General features: G+C 43.7%; 1 protein-coding gene across 1 annotated transcript in view; it reads left to right on the top strand.

Moving 5' to 3' along the window:
* The window catches only part of CYB5R4 (cytochrome b5 reductase 4), a 68,608-nt gene that overhangs the window by 39,158 nt on the left and 11,005 nt on the right, over positions 1-18,445 (top strand). The window contains exons 4-8 of the mRNA XM_068110688.2: positions 3,224-3,324; positions 11,944-12,517; positions 13,978-14,029; positions 14,976-15,033; positions 15,200-15,293. Of these exons, the coding sequence (XP_067966789.2) occupies positions 3,224-3,324; positions 11,944-12,517; positions 13,978-14,029; positions 14,976-15,033; positions 15,200-15,293 (879 nt within the window). The remainder of the gene's footprint in view (positions 1-3,223; positions 3,325-11,943; positions 12,518-13,977; positions 14,030-14,975; positions 15,034-15,199; positions 15,294-18,445) is intronic.

Genomic DNA, 18,445 nt, shown 5'->3' on the forward strand with positions numbered 1-18,445 from the left:
AGCCATTTGAGGTAAGGGAGGGGATGGAGGGGGAACAAACACCAAAAACGGATTTGTCCAGATGCCACCAGGATTTGGAGGAGGGAGACAGGTTTGAGGGTTCAGTCTTGAAAGTAGAGAGATATTGTTTCCTGGCTCTCCAAAGGTAGACACACACTGGTTCTGAGCTTTTTGAAAGGAACTGAGATTGCTTTCGGTTGGATTAGCCTTCCAAGAGGCAAAGGCAAGTTGTTTCAGGGCAACTACCTCACCACAAGATTCAGTTTACCATGGACAGGAGGAAGGGTATGACAACTAAAGACGAGATGGGATAAATCTACATGCATGAGAGAGAGCAGTTTACTTTGGAAGAATTCCCAGGAAGAGTTGATGTCAGAGGCAGTAGAGGTGGCAGACCAGTCCAGATGATTGATTGCTGCTTGAAGACCGTGCCAGTCGGCCTGAGTGAAATGCCAGATTCGTCGATGCTGTGGAGGCTCTCGGAGAATGGCCAGAGAGAGGTTCACTTTAGCAAGCAAATGATCAGAAGAACCGATTGGAGCAGAAGAAGAGCAGCAGACATTTGCAGGGAAATTAGTCATAACCAAGTCTAGAAGAGAAGATTCTCTGTTGACTGAGATCCACGTCGAGAAATTGACAGATTGAGTCAGTCCCAGTGTGTGTGCAAAGTGTGCAAAGAAAGAGGTAGCAAAGGCGCAGGAGGCATGTCGGAAAATCTTCCGAGAACGCTTGGATTCGGAAGAGGGTCAGAGAGCGTTATTCAGGATTGCAAAGCAGATAGCGAAAGAGAGGTGTGATGTGATGGGGTTGCGTTGCTTGAAGGATGAAGTGGGACAAATTGTTGTGGCCCCAGATGGAATTAAAGGAAGATGGAAGAGATATATGGAAATGCTGTTGAATGCAGAGAATGAATAGGATGGCAACATCGAGAGTAACCCAGTTTTAGGACCAGCAAAGAAGATAACTGAGGAGGAAGTTGAGGAAACGATAAAAGCAATGAAGAGTAGAAAAGCGGGAGGGCCGACGGGAGTTGTGGGAGATATGTTGAAGGCAGCGGGAAGTTGGGGTGTGAAGAGAATGACAGAGATCTGTAATCTGGTGGTGAAATAAGGCCGTATTCCAGTGGATTGGGAACTGAGTACTCTCGTCCCTCCATACAAGGGGAAAGGTGACCCTCTGGACTGTGGCTCGTATCGAGCGATAAAGTTATTGGAGCATGGAATGAAGGTATTGGAAACGGTGTTAGAGAGGAGGATAAGGAAGAAAGTGAAGATCGACAAAATGCGGTTTGGATTTATGCCAGGATGAGGAATGACAGACGCGCTTTTTATAGTAAGGCAGTTGCAGGAGAAGTACATGGAGAAGAGGAAGAAGTTGTTTCTTGGGTTGTTGATCGAGAGAAAGCATTAAATTGGGTTCCACGCAAAGTAGTGACATGGGCATTGAGGAAGTTAGGAGTGGAGGAATGGTTGATCAGAGTAGTGATGGCAATGTACGAGAGAGTGCGCATGGCTGTAAGGACGAAGGACGGGAACAGTGGTGAGTTTGAGGTGAAGGTGGGAGTGCATCAGGGGTCAGTACTAAGTCCACTACTATTTGTAGCTGTGATGGAGGTGCTGGCTCGGAATGTAAAGGAGGGTTTACCGTGGGAGTTGTTGTATGCAGATGATCTGGTGTTGATTGCGGAGAGTATGGATGAACTGAAAGAGAAGATGAACAAGTGGAAGGAATGTTTGGAGACAAATGGTCTGAACGTGAATATCGGAAAAACGAAGGTGATCGCAAGTGGTAAAGCATGTGGTGAGGTGGAAAGAACTGGGAAGTGGCCGTGTGCTGTGTGCAGGAAGGGTGTCGGAGTGAACTACATTCAATGTACAATGTGCGCTGAGTGGGTTCATCAAAAATGTAGTGGTCTGAGAGGGTCATTAACCAGTGTGGCAGCTACATTCAAGTGTAAGGTGTGCACAGAGGGAGCTACAGATGGAGGAAATGTTGAGTTGGATCTTGGAGATGGCCTGACGCTGGACGGTGTGAAAACATTTTGCTACCTCGGAGACATGCTGAATGGAGAAGGTGGATCAGACTCGGCATCGGTTGCTCGAGTGAGATGTGCATGGAAGAAGTTTCGGGAACTGAGTGGCGTGCTGACGAGGAGTGGAGTGTCGTTGAAGCTGAAGGGAAAGGTGTATGCTGCATGTGTGAGAAGTGTTATGATTTATAGGAGCGAGACATGGGTAATGAACATAGAGCAGCAACGAAGGCTGGAAAGGGTGGAAATGCGAATGGTTCGGTGGATGTGCGGAGTATCATTGAGAGAGAGGAAGACAAATGATGAAATGCGAAAGATGATGGGAATAGAGCTTGTGATGGTTGCTGTGAAGAGAAACAGGTTGAGATGGTTTGGTCATGTGTTGAGGAAGGATGAAAGTGACTGGTTGAGGAGAGTGATGGAAATGAATGTAGTCGGAAGTAGAGGACGGGAAAGACCGAGAAAGACTTGGCTAAAGATGGTGGAAGATGAAATGCGGGCAAGGGGGTTAACAAGGGGAGATGTAGAAAATAGGGCAAAATGGAGAAGATTGTCATGGGGACCGCAAGGCTAACCACCGCTCTAGCGGGGGAAATGGCCTTAAAATGCCTGTTGTTGTTTGTTGTTGAGTCAGTCCCAGTGAGTCGCAGAAGTCCTTTGCTGAGGTGCCATGGCTGGTGAGAGAGGTACCTACACCCAGCCAGCTGACATGATGACAGTTGAAGTCTCCACATATGAGGAAGAGAGTTGGGATGAGTTGAGAGAGTTGGGATGAGTGGATAGAAGTAAAATCGCTGCAGTTGAGCGATAGAGAGGTATAAGGGATCGTTACGAGTTTATTCATGTACGTGTAAATGGAGGCATATATGGTCATCTTGGTTTGATGGACTTTACAACATATGGAATAACAAAAACGATTCAACGCGGCCAAGTACCGTAAGTACGTACATTATGACATGGGAATGGATTCACAATCCTATTAACAATACAGGGTAAAAACACCATTTGGACAAGACAATTCCAGTGCATACTGTTAAGTGTTAACGTTTGCAGAAGGTCTCATGGAGTGGAGGATATTGCATGCACCTGCAAAGAATGTGCACCTGGAATTGATCCTGTGCAATGATCTATGAGTATAAGGATGCTTTTATATTGTATGATTTTGTTATTATGCTTATAATTTGTACTTTTCAGGTCTGGTGTACAACATTACCCCATATTTGGAGTACCACCCAGGTGGACATTGTGTTCTCAAAGATGCTTCTGGGCAAGATGGCACCGCGCTATTCAATGAGGTGAAACAGTAAACTGGCGCACTATGTCAGGCTGAGTTTTTTTTTTTTTCCTTCTGAAGTTTCTAAGGCTCATGGAAGAGTTGTTACACATACAAATCACATACTGACATGCAGACAGACAACAGACAACACATGACAACATCAGACAAACATGGCCATTGACCTTGGGGGAAGGTGCTTGACAGGCCAAACCGGGTGTGGGCAGTAACCTGTGAAAGCCTGTGATTGCGGGCTTTCCAATGATTCTGAATGTTTGGCTTGACAGGCCAAACCAGGTGTGGGCAGCACCATCTAGTGGGGGAATTTTTCTCTCTACAGTCAGCAGTGCACTTTGAGGGGGAAGGGATGCCAATCCATGAGGTTTGTCTGTACGCTATCTTCTAAATTCTTAGTACCAAGTAAGGAAGCAATACTTGCTTTATTTAAGTCTTTGTTATGTCTCAGCCACTGTCAGATTTGAGCCATTGACCTCAAACACAGAGCAGAACTGTAACCACAATACCACTGAGTTTGGTTAAGTTTGTAGTGAAAGGTCACTTGAAATGCTGGTGACACGTTTCTGCATACTTTTAGTCAGGGAGAGATTGCACAGTGGATTCAGCACTTCATACAGTGAACAGGATAAGGGGTTTTTTTTTTTTGTTTTTTTTTTTTTGCTGTGATTTTGTGGAAGTTGTAGGTTTTACATTATTGATTAAAGTTGCAGTGGTGTTAGCAGCGGATTTGTAGGTAGTTTTATTGGTTTTTTGCAGATGTATGTGGTTTGTGTTTCAAAGGCAGGGTGATTCTCATCAATGTGTGTGCCACATATGGACATTAAACTGGGCGTCCCATCTGTCGACATTAGCTGGTGGATGTTAAAGATCCAACGATGTCCTTTGCGAAGAGTAGGCGAACTATCACTGGCACCATGAACAAATTCCAAATTCCTGCTCTAACTCCTGCCGGGAGAGGGATGGCAAACCGCCCAGCATGACCCATGACCAAGAAACTGCTTTGGCGGAAGCAATGCTCTGCAATGGAGAGTATGGCAGTATGTGGTCTAAGGCCTAGTTTCTGAAGCAATGGGAATAATTTCTTGGGCAAAAGTGTTTCCATAATGATGGTGAGGGGCTAAACAGAGTGGGCAGCAAGTTTTGCAGTGGGGATTGAGCAGGGAATTCGGGCTTTTAGTTTAGAGGAGGATGGAAAGTCTATAGTTGGAGGAAATGCAGTTGTTAACATGGATGGTTAGGGTCGGGCAGGAAATAATAATTACGCGAAGGGAAAAGTAAAATAAACAAGCACAGATGCATTGAAAGTACACCGCCCCCATGCCAAATAATAAATATCCTCCAGCACGGCATTGCCGGGGCGCCTTAGGCGTCCGGCGATACCACCGTGCAGCTCATAGAGACTATTGGGAGGGGGAGGCGTATGATAATTGATTGATTAATTGCATAATTAAAATCATTAAACAATGATTGTAAAATATTTTCTTCATCATTTGGCTAATAGCATACTTAAACCACCAGTGCTTCATCCGAAGCTGTAACCCTTTGAAAATTGATTAAATGTCATTAATCGGAAAATTTAAATAATTAATTGATTAATCAATAAATCAAAAATATCCTTTATAGCCACATCCCTTGATCACTGTCGTATCCAAATAACAGCTTCCTAGCTCAAAAGGTGCCTGGGATATTGCCCAGATAGTCAGGTTCACTGTGTATTTTCGTTGGTTTTTCTTGGAGATTTGCAAAACTATACTTTTTTGGAAACTTTATAGTATAACCAATCGGAAAAGTGATGTTTTCATTTGCATGGAAGGTTCCATGGCGGCCATCTTGGATTTTCAAAATGGCCGCGCTAAAAATTGATATTTCTCAATATCTTGGCTTCTAGATGACCTAGGGTCTTGATTTTAACAGCTAAACCTACATTTTCTGGGGCAAGGAATCCAATCGTACCAAGTAAAATAAGCTAAAATAATCATAGAGCCAAATATTATGTTGACGAATGTTTTATTCTGTAGTACAAAGAAGATAACCTGCATGGAGAGTTGTGAATTTCAGGAATAGGTAACCTCAAGCATTAATTTTAGGGCAACCTCTTGGATGCTATGTACCTGGACTTCAGCTAAAAATCAGCTTGAATATCATGGCGTAGGAGAACACATCAGATCAAGTATTTATATAGGGACTAATCGATTACAGCGTCTCTGACAATAAACACGTTTACACATCGTCATCACTCTCATCAGACAACATCACATCGTGGGAGTCCTCATCGTTCTGGCACTGGGTGCTGCACTGACAGAGGTCTGTGCATGTTAAGTTCTTTGATCTGCAAGAACATCTGGAAGATGAACAGTCTGTCTTGCATTGACATCTAACCATCTCGATGATGGCCTTGGGGGCTGGGAGGACCTCAGTTGTGGTGGGCTTGACCTGACCATCTGTGTCCTTGTAGAAGCCACTTTTCAGTGGATCCAGGAACTCCTGCTCAGGGATACTTGCCTGACCCCATACTCTGGCCTGGATGTGGACTCTGAGGATGTGTTGCTTGAGAGCCCCAAGGGTAGGAGGAAATTTGTCACTTTCTGCCATGTGCTTACAGAAGAGATGCCATCGTAGCTCTGGGATCGTCTCGATGTGAATGCCCTTTGGTGAGTATGCAGCACATACAAATGTAGATAATGTAGAGAGCATATCTTCAGTCACCTCAGTGGCATCTTCTAGCATCTGCAGAGCCTTGATGACATCTTGATGACATTTGATGTAGACTTGCAGCCATGTTGCCTTGCCTATTCCAGAGAATCTCCCAGTATTGTCTGCCCCCGTGAATGCATGGAAGGCGGGCAAAGCCTTCGCTCTTTCGGGACCTAGAGCTGTCCATATTGGCTCTACTTGGACAACTCCAGATGTCATCAAAATTGATGTGTTTCTCAGCAAGAGGTCATAATTTGCTATGACCAGCACTAGTACATCTGTGTCTGGAGAGAAGAACATCAACTCTGCATCACGTGGGTTCCGATGTGATGCCAGCACTGCCTGTTGGATCATTAGTGTGTCTGCTTCTTCGTGATTGTTGTCCTGAAAGAGGAGCTCGCTGTTGCTCCTAGTGCGTCCTGAAGCAGATGTGATGACCAGCTTTGACGAGTCTATGTTGCACTCAAGGGTTTTTGCTGCCAGATACTCGGTCAGATCAGCCTTTGTTTTGTCATGGGAAAGGAACCGGCTCATTGGAATGTGTTTGATGTTGGTGTCATCTCTGACCTGATATTTGATTGGATCCTTTCCTTGCCTCCTTTTCTCCCTTGTTGTACTCTCCAGGGAGTCAGCCTTGTAGGTATCGAATACGAGAATAATCTCGTCATATTCTCTGGTTAGAGACATCAGTCTCCCATTGAAGCAGTCACTGAGATCTTTGACTGTCACTAAGGTGGCTGGTTTCTTGGTGAGCTTCTGCACAACCACCATCCCGTCCACCACTGCAATTTTCCGACATGCATGAGGAGGTTCACTGGATGTGAAGTCCATGGTTTCTACATCTGCTGCATCTGGGTGCAGAGCACTTGCAGCTTGCAGTGGCTGCTGATCATCATGGGGGGGTTCTGCTTGTGGCAACTTCCCCAGGAGGTGGATTAACTTTGATTTGTCAGTACATGGCAGCATTGCCCCATTTGGAGCGAAGAGTGCTCTCGGTGTCAAAGTGAACTCATAGTTCCCAATTGCATGTTTCTGGTCGATGTCTCGGTTTGACCTGGCCAGGACCATCAGCCGTCCATAGAGATCCTTGGTCTCTTTCAGATCTACAGTCTTGTCTCAGAGTTTCACAGTGGCTTTCCTGTTCCCCGACATGAACATTTTGTTGTTGTGTTTTTTCACTGGTTCCCAGAGGCTGGTGTCCCCATTGATTCTCTCTGACACATAGTCTTCATAGAGCTGCTGACCAGTGACATCAATGTTCAAGATTGATGGAACATACTCCTGTGGGATGTAGGCATGTGTGATCAGATTGTGCAACTGGTCACCTTCTGTGGCAAATGGATTGCCATGACTGAGTATGGCAGCCTTGATTTTGTCGATTGCATCATGGTCCTTCTTGACTGCACTTGGTCCCAGGTCATGATGCTCTGTGACCTTCCCAGCTTCCACATGAAACTGACCCTTGAATTCTCTCGACAGGCATGATAGTTTTGGTGTGGCCATGAAGAATCTCTGTCTAGCATTGGCATTGTTAGAGATGCCAATCAGTCCAGAGCGAACCTTCATCAGTTTGTTGATATGTTCGCATGCGTGGTCTGCACCAATCGATACAAAGGGAATCTCGTTCTTGGTGACTGATATGTTGCCTGCTGCAAGTTCCCTCCAGGTGTCTGGGTGGTTGGTTCTCAGGTCATACATGTCTGCGATGTAGCGGGGCCAGAGCCGCTTGTACTTGATGCGGTCGAAGGCAAAGAATAGCTTGCTCAGTGCTTCTCCAGCTTCGAGATGCAGCACCAGATCACCATTCCGAGATGCTGCCACGAAGAACAGGATCGTCTCGACTCGGTGTAGGTAGTTCATCATGGATTTGAACATGGCGTTCTTGGATCTCTGTTCCTCCCAGTCCTGGAATGTCTTCACCACATCAGCAGTGGCAAAGGCCTGAAGGAGGTTGCAGTTGGCTTGTTTCACTGATTCGGCCTTCATGGATTTGTTCCCCTCACGGCACGGATTTGTTCCTCACGCCACTGTGTGGGAGCATGAACCTACGCCAAAGACCAATGTCAGGCATAGGACCACGTGGCTAAACTTGCGACAATCCAAAATGCCACAATTATTGACAATGGGCAAAACATACAGTACTCTGGTCCTCGCTGGACCAGTTGCAACGGTAGTTGTCACTACACTCACTAGGTGGCACTGCAATCACATTACTGCACATCTTATGATTAGTGTCTATCCCTGGCCAGGATCCCTGGTGTTGGGCTAGCGGCTAGGGTGCCGGCTTAGGATCCTAGGATCCTGGGTTCGAATCCCGGTCAATCGCTGAATTAACGCCAGGGGGGTTGACTCAGCCTGTCATCCTTCCGAGGTCGGCAAATTGAGTACCAGTTCACTGGTAATTCCCTGCTTGTCGTTAAAGGCGGCAAAAAGGGTTGGCGTCAGGAAGGGCATCCGGCCGTAAAACATTGCTTCAAAAAGGGGACCGAAAAAACAACAACAACCACAGTTCCCGAAAAAGGCCAACCCCCGCTTGCGGGGAAAAATGGCCTCTAAAGGTGGGGTTTTTTTTTTTTTTTAATGATTAGTGTGGAGTTTATAATAGGACCAGGCATCATAATAGTGATGTAACAAGTGTAATGGTCTAATGGACAGTGGAAACACGATACATGTATATCAAACTATGGAAAAAATAGTAGGACAAAAGGCATAACTGACCGTAACTGGTCTAGGGATGGGTATATGCCATTTTACTTGGTACGATTGGATTCCTTGCCCCTGAAAATGTAGGTTTAGCTGTTAAAATCAAGACCCTAGGTATTCTAGAAGCCGAGCTATTGAGAAATATCAATTTTTAGCGTGGCCATTTTGAAAATCCAAAATGGCCGCCATGGAACCTTCCGTGCAAATGAAAACATCACTTTTCCGATTAGTTATACAATAAACTTTCCAGAAATGTATAGTTTTGCAAATCTCCAAAGAAAACCAACGAACTTAACAATCTGAACATACTGAACCTGACTAAGATGAGAAAAAAATGATTAATAACGAAAATAAATAAATAATAATCGTAAAATAATTAAATAATTAATCAATTGGCTAATATAATACCTAAACCACCACCATTTAATCCGCATCTGTAAGTAAAAAAAATATTTTTAAACTCATTAATCGAATAATTAAATAATTGATTTATGAATTGATTAATAAATAAATCAAAAATATCCTTTACAGCCAAATCACTTGGTCATTGTCGTGTCCAAATATCAGCTTCCTAAACTCAAAAGGTGCCTGAGATAATGGCCAGAAGAGAAAGGAAATAAATAAGTACTTAATTAATCGACAATAATTAAGTAATAAAGCAATTAATTAATTAATCAAAAAACAAAAATAACGTTTTTGACAAAGGACCTGCTCACTATTGTGCCGAAATTTCAGCTTCCTAGCTCAAAGGATGGCTGAGATATCGCCCGGACAAACAAGAAAACAAACAACCGGAGTGAAACCTGAGTACTCCCTTTCAGCGCTCATCATTGCCGGGCCCCCTTTGGTGCCCGGCAATGACGTCATGCAGCGCCTGGAGAAGGAATAGGAAAGGAGCAGTGTATAAAAAATATTCTACAAAATAATAATATGGAGGAGCTTGAAGGTATAGTTGATAGCGAGGAATGTGATATGGTTGCAGTAAGTGAGAAATAGTTTAATGAGGAGGGAAATTGGCTAACGGAACTACAAGGTGAAAAGATGTCCAGGTATGAAAATAAAGAGAAAACAAGTACACATACATTCAAAGTACACCGCCCCATGCCAAATAATTAAATATGCTGCAGCGCGGCATTGCCGGGGCGCCTCCGGCGCCCGGCAATACCGCAGCGCAGCTCATTGAGGCTGCATTGGCAGGGAGAGGTGTACACTAATTGATTGATTAATTGTATAATTAAAATCAATAAAAGGTTATCACAAAATATTTTCATAATCAATTGGCTAATCGCATAACTAAACCACTAGTGCTTCATCCGAAGATGTATCTTTTAGAAATTTAATTAAATAAGTCATTTATAAAAAATTAAATAATTAATTGATTACTCAATAAATAATTAATCGATTAATCAATAAATAATTAATTGATGAAATGATTAATCAATAAATCAAAAATATCCTTGATAGCCACATCACTTGGTCACTCATGTCCAAATATTAGCTTCCCAGCTCAAAAGGTGCCTGAGATATTGGCCAAATGAGAAAGAAAATAAATAAATGATTAATAATGAAAATAAATAAATAATAATCATAAAAAAATGAAATTATTAATCAATTTGGTCAGAGAACACATAAACTACCACTATTTCATCAGAATCTGTAACTTTAAAAAAAAAAAAAATTGGCATTCATCGAATAATTAAATAGTTAATCGATTAATTGATTAATTAATAAATCAAAAATAGCCTTTGCAGCCAAATCACCTGGTCATTGGCATGTCCAAATAACAGCTTCCTAACTCAAAAGGTGCCTGAGTTAATGGTCAGAAGAGAAAGGAAATTTGATTAATTAAATAAGTACTTAATTAATCGCTAATAATTAAATAACTCCTCAATTTATTGATTATTCAAAAAACAAAAAATACCGTTTTTGACAAAGGACTTGCTCACTATTGTGCCGAAATTTCAGCTTCCTAGCTCAAAGGATGGCTGAGATATCATCCGGACAAACAAACAAGAAAGCAAGAAAACAACCAAGAAAACAAACAACCAGAGTGAAAACTGAGTACTCTCTTTCAGCGTGCATCACTGCCGAGCCCCCTTCGGTGCCCGGCAATGACGATTTGCAATGCCTGGAGATGGCATAGGAAAGGAGCGGTGTACAATAGTACGTGGTATAGCAATGTGGGCAAAAGACAATGTTGTATGGAGCATAAAGGGTGGAGGGGGGAGGGGTGACCTTAAAAGGGAAATTGATGTCGAAGATTCTGTGTGGATAGAGATCAGAGCTGGTAAGAATAGTAAGGTACTCGTTCGGTGCTTTTATAAGGCCCTTGGTGTGAGGGAAGAGCAGGATAGAAGGGTTAATTAAGAGTATTCATTGATGACTGATGACATGTAACCCAATTCTTCTTCTTCTTATACCTCATGTTCATTTTCTTCCCTCCTTTACAGAGCTATGTTCAGTTGTAACATGTATTGGGTAATTAATCTCATGTGATATACAATATCACATACTATCAGGGGCTACGTATAGCTGCCATTGGGGTGTGGGAGGGAGATACCTGGCGCTTCCCAGCTGGGTGAGCTTTTCCTCTGCCCGGCAGGGTTTCGGGACATGTTGGACATTGAAAAGCTATGGAGTTATTGGCCTCATGGTGGTTAACTTTTACCCGCAGGCCAGCGGCAGCACTGCCTGATACCATCTCAATATACACTTTATAGCGGCCTTTGTTGACCTCATAATAGACATCAAGGCCAACCTGTGGTAGCTTAAAACCTTGCCCAGATTATGAAGTGCCTACACCCAGAATTTGGGGCCTCTAGGTGCTGCTGCAATTTTGCCGTGAAAGAACAACGTACAAACAAACACACAAACACTTGAAAATATTTACAAGATTGATCAATGTTTGCCACTGAGTCTCTCCCCATGTTTTAGCTTTATGACATTCTTTGACACTCATTGTTTAAACTCACTTACCCTAACGGTGAGGGTAACAATGTAAGCACCACAAAATGTATTTTCTGTACTTGCATTTTAAATATTCATGTTCATTTTTAAAACATTAATTTTTTCTCACCTACACTATAAATATTTTTTAAATACTATAAATTTCATAAAAAACAGGAGTTAGAGATTATTATCTTGATCCTACAGGCTTCTTTCTGTGGTCACAAAATAGTGTTTCCACTAAAATTTTACAGCTTTTCTTTCTTCTTTCTTTGGACAGGTTCACTGTTGGGTCAACTGTGAGTCTATGCTACGGGCATGCTTGGTTGGCTATCTTTGCAAACCCACTGTTACGAGACCTGCCTCGTTTGTTGGTCCAAAGTCAGCCTGCAAGGCTAAGTCAACCACTCCTCTGCAGTTAGTCCTGAGGGATAAGCCGCCCATGGGTCCGCAATCATTCTCGAGTGCTGAGCCGTCCAATGATCTGCAGTTTTCTTCAAGTGCTGATCCGTCCGCAGATCGACAGTCATCCTCGAGTGCTGAGCTGTCCACGGGTCCACAGTCGTCCTCGAGTGCTGAGCTGTCCACGGGTCCACAGACATCCTCGAGTGCTGAGCCATCCACAGGTCCACAGTCATCCTCGAGTACTGAGTTGTCCATGGGTCTGCAGACATCTTTGAGTGCTGAGCCGTCCACGGGTCCACAGACATCCTCGAGTGCTGAGTTGTCCATGGGTCTGCAGTCATCTTTGATTGCTGAGCCGTCCACGGGTCCACAGTCATCCTTGAGTGCTGAGCCCTTCACGAGTCCGCAGCTATATCCCTCTTCACCAGCTTTGGAAGAAAATTTAACAGGCAAGTTAATTCATTTGATTAACAAAATGGAAAACAGGACAGCTGTATTATTTAGAATCTTATTTCAACTTTTATATGGTCGATTTTTACCTCCAATAACCTCTCGGGTTGGTATTTGGTTTTGTTTTCAGATGGATCACGATTTTAAAGCTGCATAAGGATTTGTGTTCTAAATATCTGAAAACTTAATCCAGAAGAATTGCTGAATAACTATTGTATTACTGGCAATATACCCACCTGGCTTATTATGGGAGGTGCTAACCTGCTCCTGCACCTGATGTGATCTATATGTGATGCCATTTTGTACTTCATGGTTTGATTTTTAATGCCCACAGGGCAACTTGTGGTGGCACTACAATCTACTTGTGAAAAGGCCAATGCCACCCCCAAAAAACTCCCCTAACCCCTTTGAAGGCTTCATTTTATTTTCTGTAAACATGGAGATGATGTGCTTCACCAAAAAGCTCTAATTTGGTCTCATCTGCCCACAGGACATTCTCCCAGAAGGATTTTGGCTTGTTCAAGTGTGTTTTGGCAAATACCAGTCAGGCTTTCTTATGTGTGTGTGTGTCTCTCTCTCTCTCTCTCTCTCTCTGTGTCTCTCTCTCTCTCTCTCTCTCTCTCTCTCTCTCTCTCTCTCTCTCTGTCTCTGTCTCTGTCTCTCTCTCTCTCCCCCCCAGTAGAGTCCTCCTGGGTCTCCTACCATAGAGCCCCCTTTCATTGAGTTGGCGATGGATGGTGCAATTTGAAACTGTCATACCTTGTGTCTGAAGGTCAGCTTGAATCTATTTGGCAGTTGATTGAGGTATTTTCTCCACCATTCGAACAATCTTTCGCTGCAATCTTCGATCAAGATTTCTCTTGCAGCCATGTCCAGGGAGGTTGGCTACAGTGCCATGGTTCTTGAACTTCCTGATAACATTGCATACAGTGGATACGGGAACATCAAGGTCTCTGGACATGCACTTGTAGCCTTGAGATTGTCCATGCTTGGCTACAATCTTGTCTGACCTCCTCAGACAATTCTCTGGTTTTCTTTCTTTTCTCCATGCTCATTGCGGTACACACAGTGACACAAAACAGCAGAATGACTCCTTTTGTCTATTCAAACTGGTTGAATAAGTCATTTTTATATAGCATGTACCTGCAACTCACCACAGGTGAGTTCAATTCCAAAGTAAAGGAGAATCACCTGCTTGAAATCTAATTATTTCTAACAACTTCTAAAAGGTGCCAATAATATTATCCGAGCCATTTTAGAATATCTGTGTGGAATAAGCTAAGATTTCGTAATTTTTTCAGCTTTTTATGTTTTGTTCCACTGCAAACATTATTCAATAAGTACTGTATAGTGAGTTTATGATCATGATTATAAAATCAGTAGAAATCTTACATATTGGAGTATTGAACATTACTGAAAGCTCTTGTACAGACTAACGCTCAAGGTAATTGCTTTACAGGTGTGCAGCATGCTGGAACGCCACCTGGCTTGTGTAAAATTCAGCACCCCAGGTAATGTGAACCTTCACCTTTTTATGAAGGTCATTCATCTCTGTCATTAAGGCTTTGCTTTTAAAAATTCCATTACAGATAATGGACATCAGATATATATGTTCACTCATCATAAGACAAACTTTCTGGAAATATAGCAGTTTAATTAATGTTGGTTATTGATTATTCCCATACTTTTTGAAAAAAAATGTGGGGATATTGTAATCTGCTCCATCTGTTTGTCCATCACTTAATCTTCTTTAAGCCTGGCTCCACCACCACTACCAAACTATCTGCTAAACGGTTAATCTCCAACGGTCAGTGGAAATTCACCAAACTTGGTATTTATGATCATCACATGGCAAGAAGGTGCAAGAGCAGTGTCATTACTGGCCCTGCCCCTCTCTCCTCCCTCCTCCCCCCCCCCCCCCCCCCGCACACCCCCCACCTCACCCGCACCCCTTACACAAGCCAGGTGGCGTTCCAACGACTCCCCAGGCATGGTAAAAAGGTCTTATACCAAGAAATGCAATTACGGGCACATTTTAAAATGAAACTTTGTATATGCAAGCAACATTGCGTCATGCATGAAATATATAACGACCTTTTGGATTTGACCCCCGGTTCAAGTCCCAAGGGGTGTGGACTTAAGGACGACAGGGGTCCAAACGGGAAAAAAAATTTAACTCAAAATTTGATATTGGGTCATTCCTGGTGGAACCTTTTGCCATATTTCAATTTTGCTTTAGGTGTGAAGCGTGGGGAGTTGCGATGGCGCAACATCGAGTTTGCTCTCGTTTTTTTGTGAGGATTGCCGATCCACAAATGGAAATGGTCCATATCCTGTTAAAGCCATAGCTATATGCAATGACCAAAGTGCATCGATGGTCCACCTGTAATATTTTGTCCTTTGTAGACACTAAATGCATTTTGGCCTGGTTTAATGTGGGCTGCCTGTTTTGTCCAGGTATGAGTGGTTTCAGGCAACTGACATTGTTGTCGTCTCTATTTACACTAAGCTTAAGGTATGTTGAACAACTTGCTGCCACAACTGTACATTGTCGTTTACAGATTTTCATTTTCATGGGCTCTGGCTGCCATTTTGTAATCTCTACTTGTAGTAGCCTTGTTGGATATCGTAGTGGGAGCATCAGTTGGGTCGTGTAAATGTGCTGCAATTCGTTTTTCCAGGTTTTGAAAAAGGATCTTGTGATAGTCCATTTGGAGAACAATGTAGTTTACATTGATGTACGATTGCCTGACTTCTCATATCTGCTGCACATGGGTGAGCACTGCTTAACGTGTGCTGGAGTCACATGGTTGTTGTTATGGAAGGCCACATTACAACTCTTTAGATCCCATCAACATTGTTCCAGCAAAATAAGGTTCTCACTCGTTGGCCAGGCTCTGAGTGTATGTATTTAATTATTGGGATTACTTCCTGTTATTAGGGGAGTGTTGTATTTGTTGTCCAATAAACACAAAGTGGAAAACCCAAAAAAACAAGCAGCAAAAAAAACAAATTATCTAACGGGAACAGTTTATATTAAAAAATCTTTTTGATCTCTTTAAAAACTAGAATGGTACTCGGTGGAGCACATACCTCCACAGGCTGAACAGTTTTTGGATCCCACTGATTGGTCGGATCTGGATCTGGACCTGAACTAAAATCTAATCGGCTTGTTCTTGTCACCTACCCAACCTCTCCACCAAGTTTCGTCCAAATCAGTCAACAACATTTTGAGATATCCTACTCACAGACAGACAGACAGACAAACAGGGGTGAAAACATAATCTCCATCCACCTTCGGTGGTGGAGGTAAATAAATATTTATAAGAATTACGTCATAGTTTAAAGCAGTTTTGTTACCTGTGCCACTGAAGGTGGTTCAGATTCAGATGAAATTTGGCGGAGAGATTGGGTGCACGACATGGACGAAATTATTCGATTTTGGTGAAGATTGGAATCCAGATATGATAAATTTTTAAGGGATTCTTCACTGTTGAGAGATTGGATAAAAAACGATATATAGAATTATATCTCAGAAAGTTATGGGCGGATTCGAACGAAACTTGGTGGACAAGTTGGGTGTGCGCCAAGGCCAAATTAATTAGATTTTGGTGAAGATATGGATGCGGATTCAATATTTTAAAATTCTATAATGATTCTTCACCATTGAGAGATTGGGCCAAAATATATATAGCACAATATATCAAAAAGCTGTGGATGTATTCGGACGAAACAAGGTGGATGGGTTGTTTATGTGACTAGAATAAGCCAATTCGATTTTGGTTTAGGTCCAGATCCGGCCTATCAGTGAGATACAAAGCGTAAACTGTTCAGCCTGGCAGAGATATGAACTCTACTGAGTGCAGTTCTAGTTATCTCTGCCATCGAAGGTGGATTGAGGATATGTTTTCACCCCTGTCTGTTTGTTTGTCTGTCTGTCTGTGAACAAGATATCTCAAAAAGTTGTGGACGGATTCGGACGAAATTTGGTGAAGAGGTTGGGTATGTAACAAGGACGAAATGATTTGATTTTGGTGAAGATCAGGATCTGTGAATTTTAAAAAGTGATTCTTCACCATTGACAGGGCAAAAATGATGTATATCACGATATCTCAAAAGGTTATTAGTTTTTATGCACACAAACGGGTTTTTCGTATTTTGGTACAAAAAAATCCATGCAATATGAAGCCATACATGGCAGATCTATATGTAATGAGTAGACTACGGATTTTTATGTTAAGAAAATAGGCCTTTTATGTTTTGAAAAGTGGAATTTTTTTTTTTTATGTGAAAAAATCCCGAAATATTTTTTTCCCCCGTTTTATTCATTTTTTATTATTGCCAAGTTTTTCAGAAATCAGTCAAAAAAAGAACAAAAAATGGTAAGCTTTTTCCTGCACAACATTAAGCACTCTGGGCTAGTAGACAGGTAAAAAATGACGTTCAGGTACCTTTATTGCAACCGCATTGTTTGATAAGTAGAGGACTAGAAGAAATTGACAAGACCCTTTTAGGAACGGTTAAAGTAGGTGTTTGAAATCATTATCTTGGTAATGTTCTCCTTGGTGAGGCGGTGTCGGCGGTCGGTGAGGACGTTTCTGTAGACGGAGAAGGACCTTTCCACGTCGACGCTGACGATGGGGCAGTACCTCAAGAGGGGGATGTCGGCAAGCTTGACTCCAGCCGGCACACCAACCTCAGATCCGTGCTGATCTCCATCCAGGATCAAAGCCACTGTCCTCAGCACACCAATGTCGGGATTGTGCTGCAGCACCGCCTTGAACTTGGTGAGCAGGATCTCCTTACGGCAGCCTCAGATCTTTTTGAGCTCCTCCTTGGCCTGATCAAGGAGCTGGAAGGCCTTGGCCAGCTCCATGCCGGCCTCCTCCAGCTGCTTAAGGATCTTCGGGATTAACGGCACGTGGGCATTTAAGAAGACCAAACTGAGCTTGATGTCCGGCTTTCCGAACAGGTCCTTGGCACTCCGGATTGCCATCGCGTCGTCATCGTTCAGCTGGTCCACAATGTCCTTGACGGCCTCGAAGTGCTCGGCGTAAAACACCGCGGCGTCGATCCACGTCCCCCACCGAGTCAGAATGGGCTCCGGGGGGAGAGAAAGATTGGGCTGCAGCTCCTTCCAAAGGACAACACGCGATGGGGCTTTGACGAACACCTTCTTCGTCGTGGCAATCAGGTCGTTGACGTCCTTGAACATTTCTCGGACTGTCTCGCAGAAACGGTGGAGCGCGTGGGCAACGCAAGTCACATGCAGCAAGTCCGGGAAGAGTTCCTTCAGGGCATGGCCGGCCTTGATCATATAGGCCGCGGCGTCGCTGACGAGGACCTTGAGGCACTCCGGCTTGAAATCAGGCCAAAGATAGCGCAGCGTGTCATTGACTGCGCGCACGATCTCCCCGGAGTTGGTCTTCTCCAGAAACATGCACTGGACGAGGTGGGGACGAAAGTACCCCTCCTTGGACAAGCGTCCCGCGATGATGTTGGCCACATATCGACCTGCCGAATCGGTCGTCTCATCGACGGACAGCCAGATGGGCTGCTGTCCGAGGTCGGCACGGATCCCCGCCAAGGCCTCGTCGTAGCACTTGTCGAGGTAGTGCTTTTGAATCCAGCTTTCATCGGGGATCTGGAGAGTGATGTGCTTCTCCAGGAACGACCGGAGGGCAGGGTTTTCCAATTTCGAACATGGGATGCCAGCGGCCAGCATGGCCTGGCACAGCTCCTGGGCCACGACGTCGCACTTGTGCCTCTTTCCGCCACCAAAGTCCTCCATGGTGGCTTGCGTGACCGTCCTCTTCTTCTTCAAGGCCAAGTTGCTCTTGTGGCGGTCTCCTCGGACATGTTGGGCCAGCTCAGACTTCTGCTTCGCTCGGAAAGTCTTTTCACAAGCTCGACAGAAAGCCGTGTCA

Source organism: Myxine glutinosa, chromosome 3 (genome assembly GCF_964187855.1).
Source record: "Myxine glutinosa chromosome 3, kmMyxGlut1.1, whole genome shotgun sequence".
NCBI classification, from domain to species: domain Eukaryota; kingdom Metazoa; phylum Chordata; class Myxini; order Myxiniformes; family Myxinidae; genus Myxine; species Myxine glutinosa.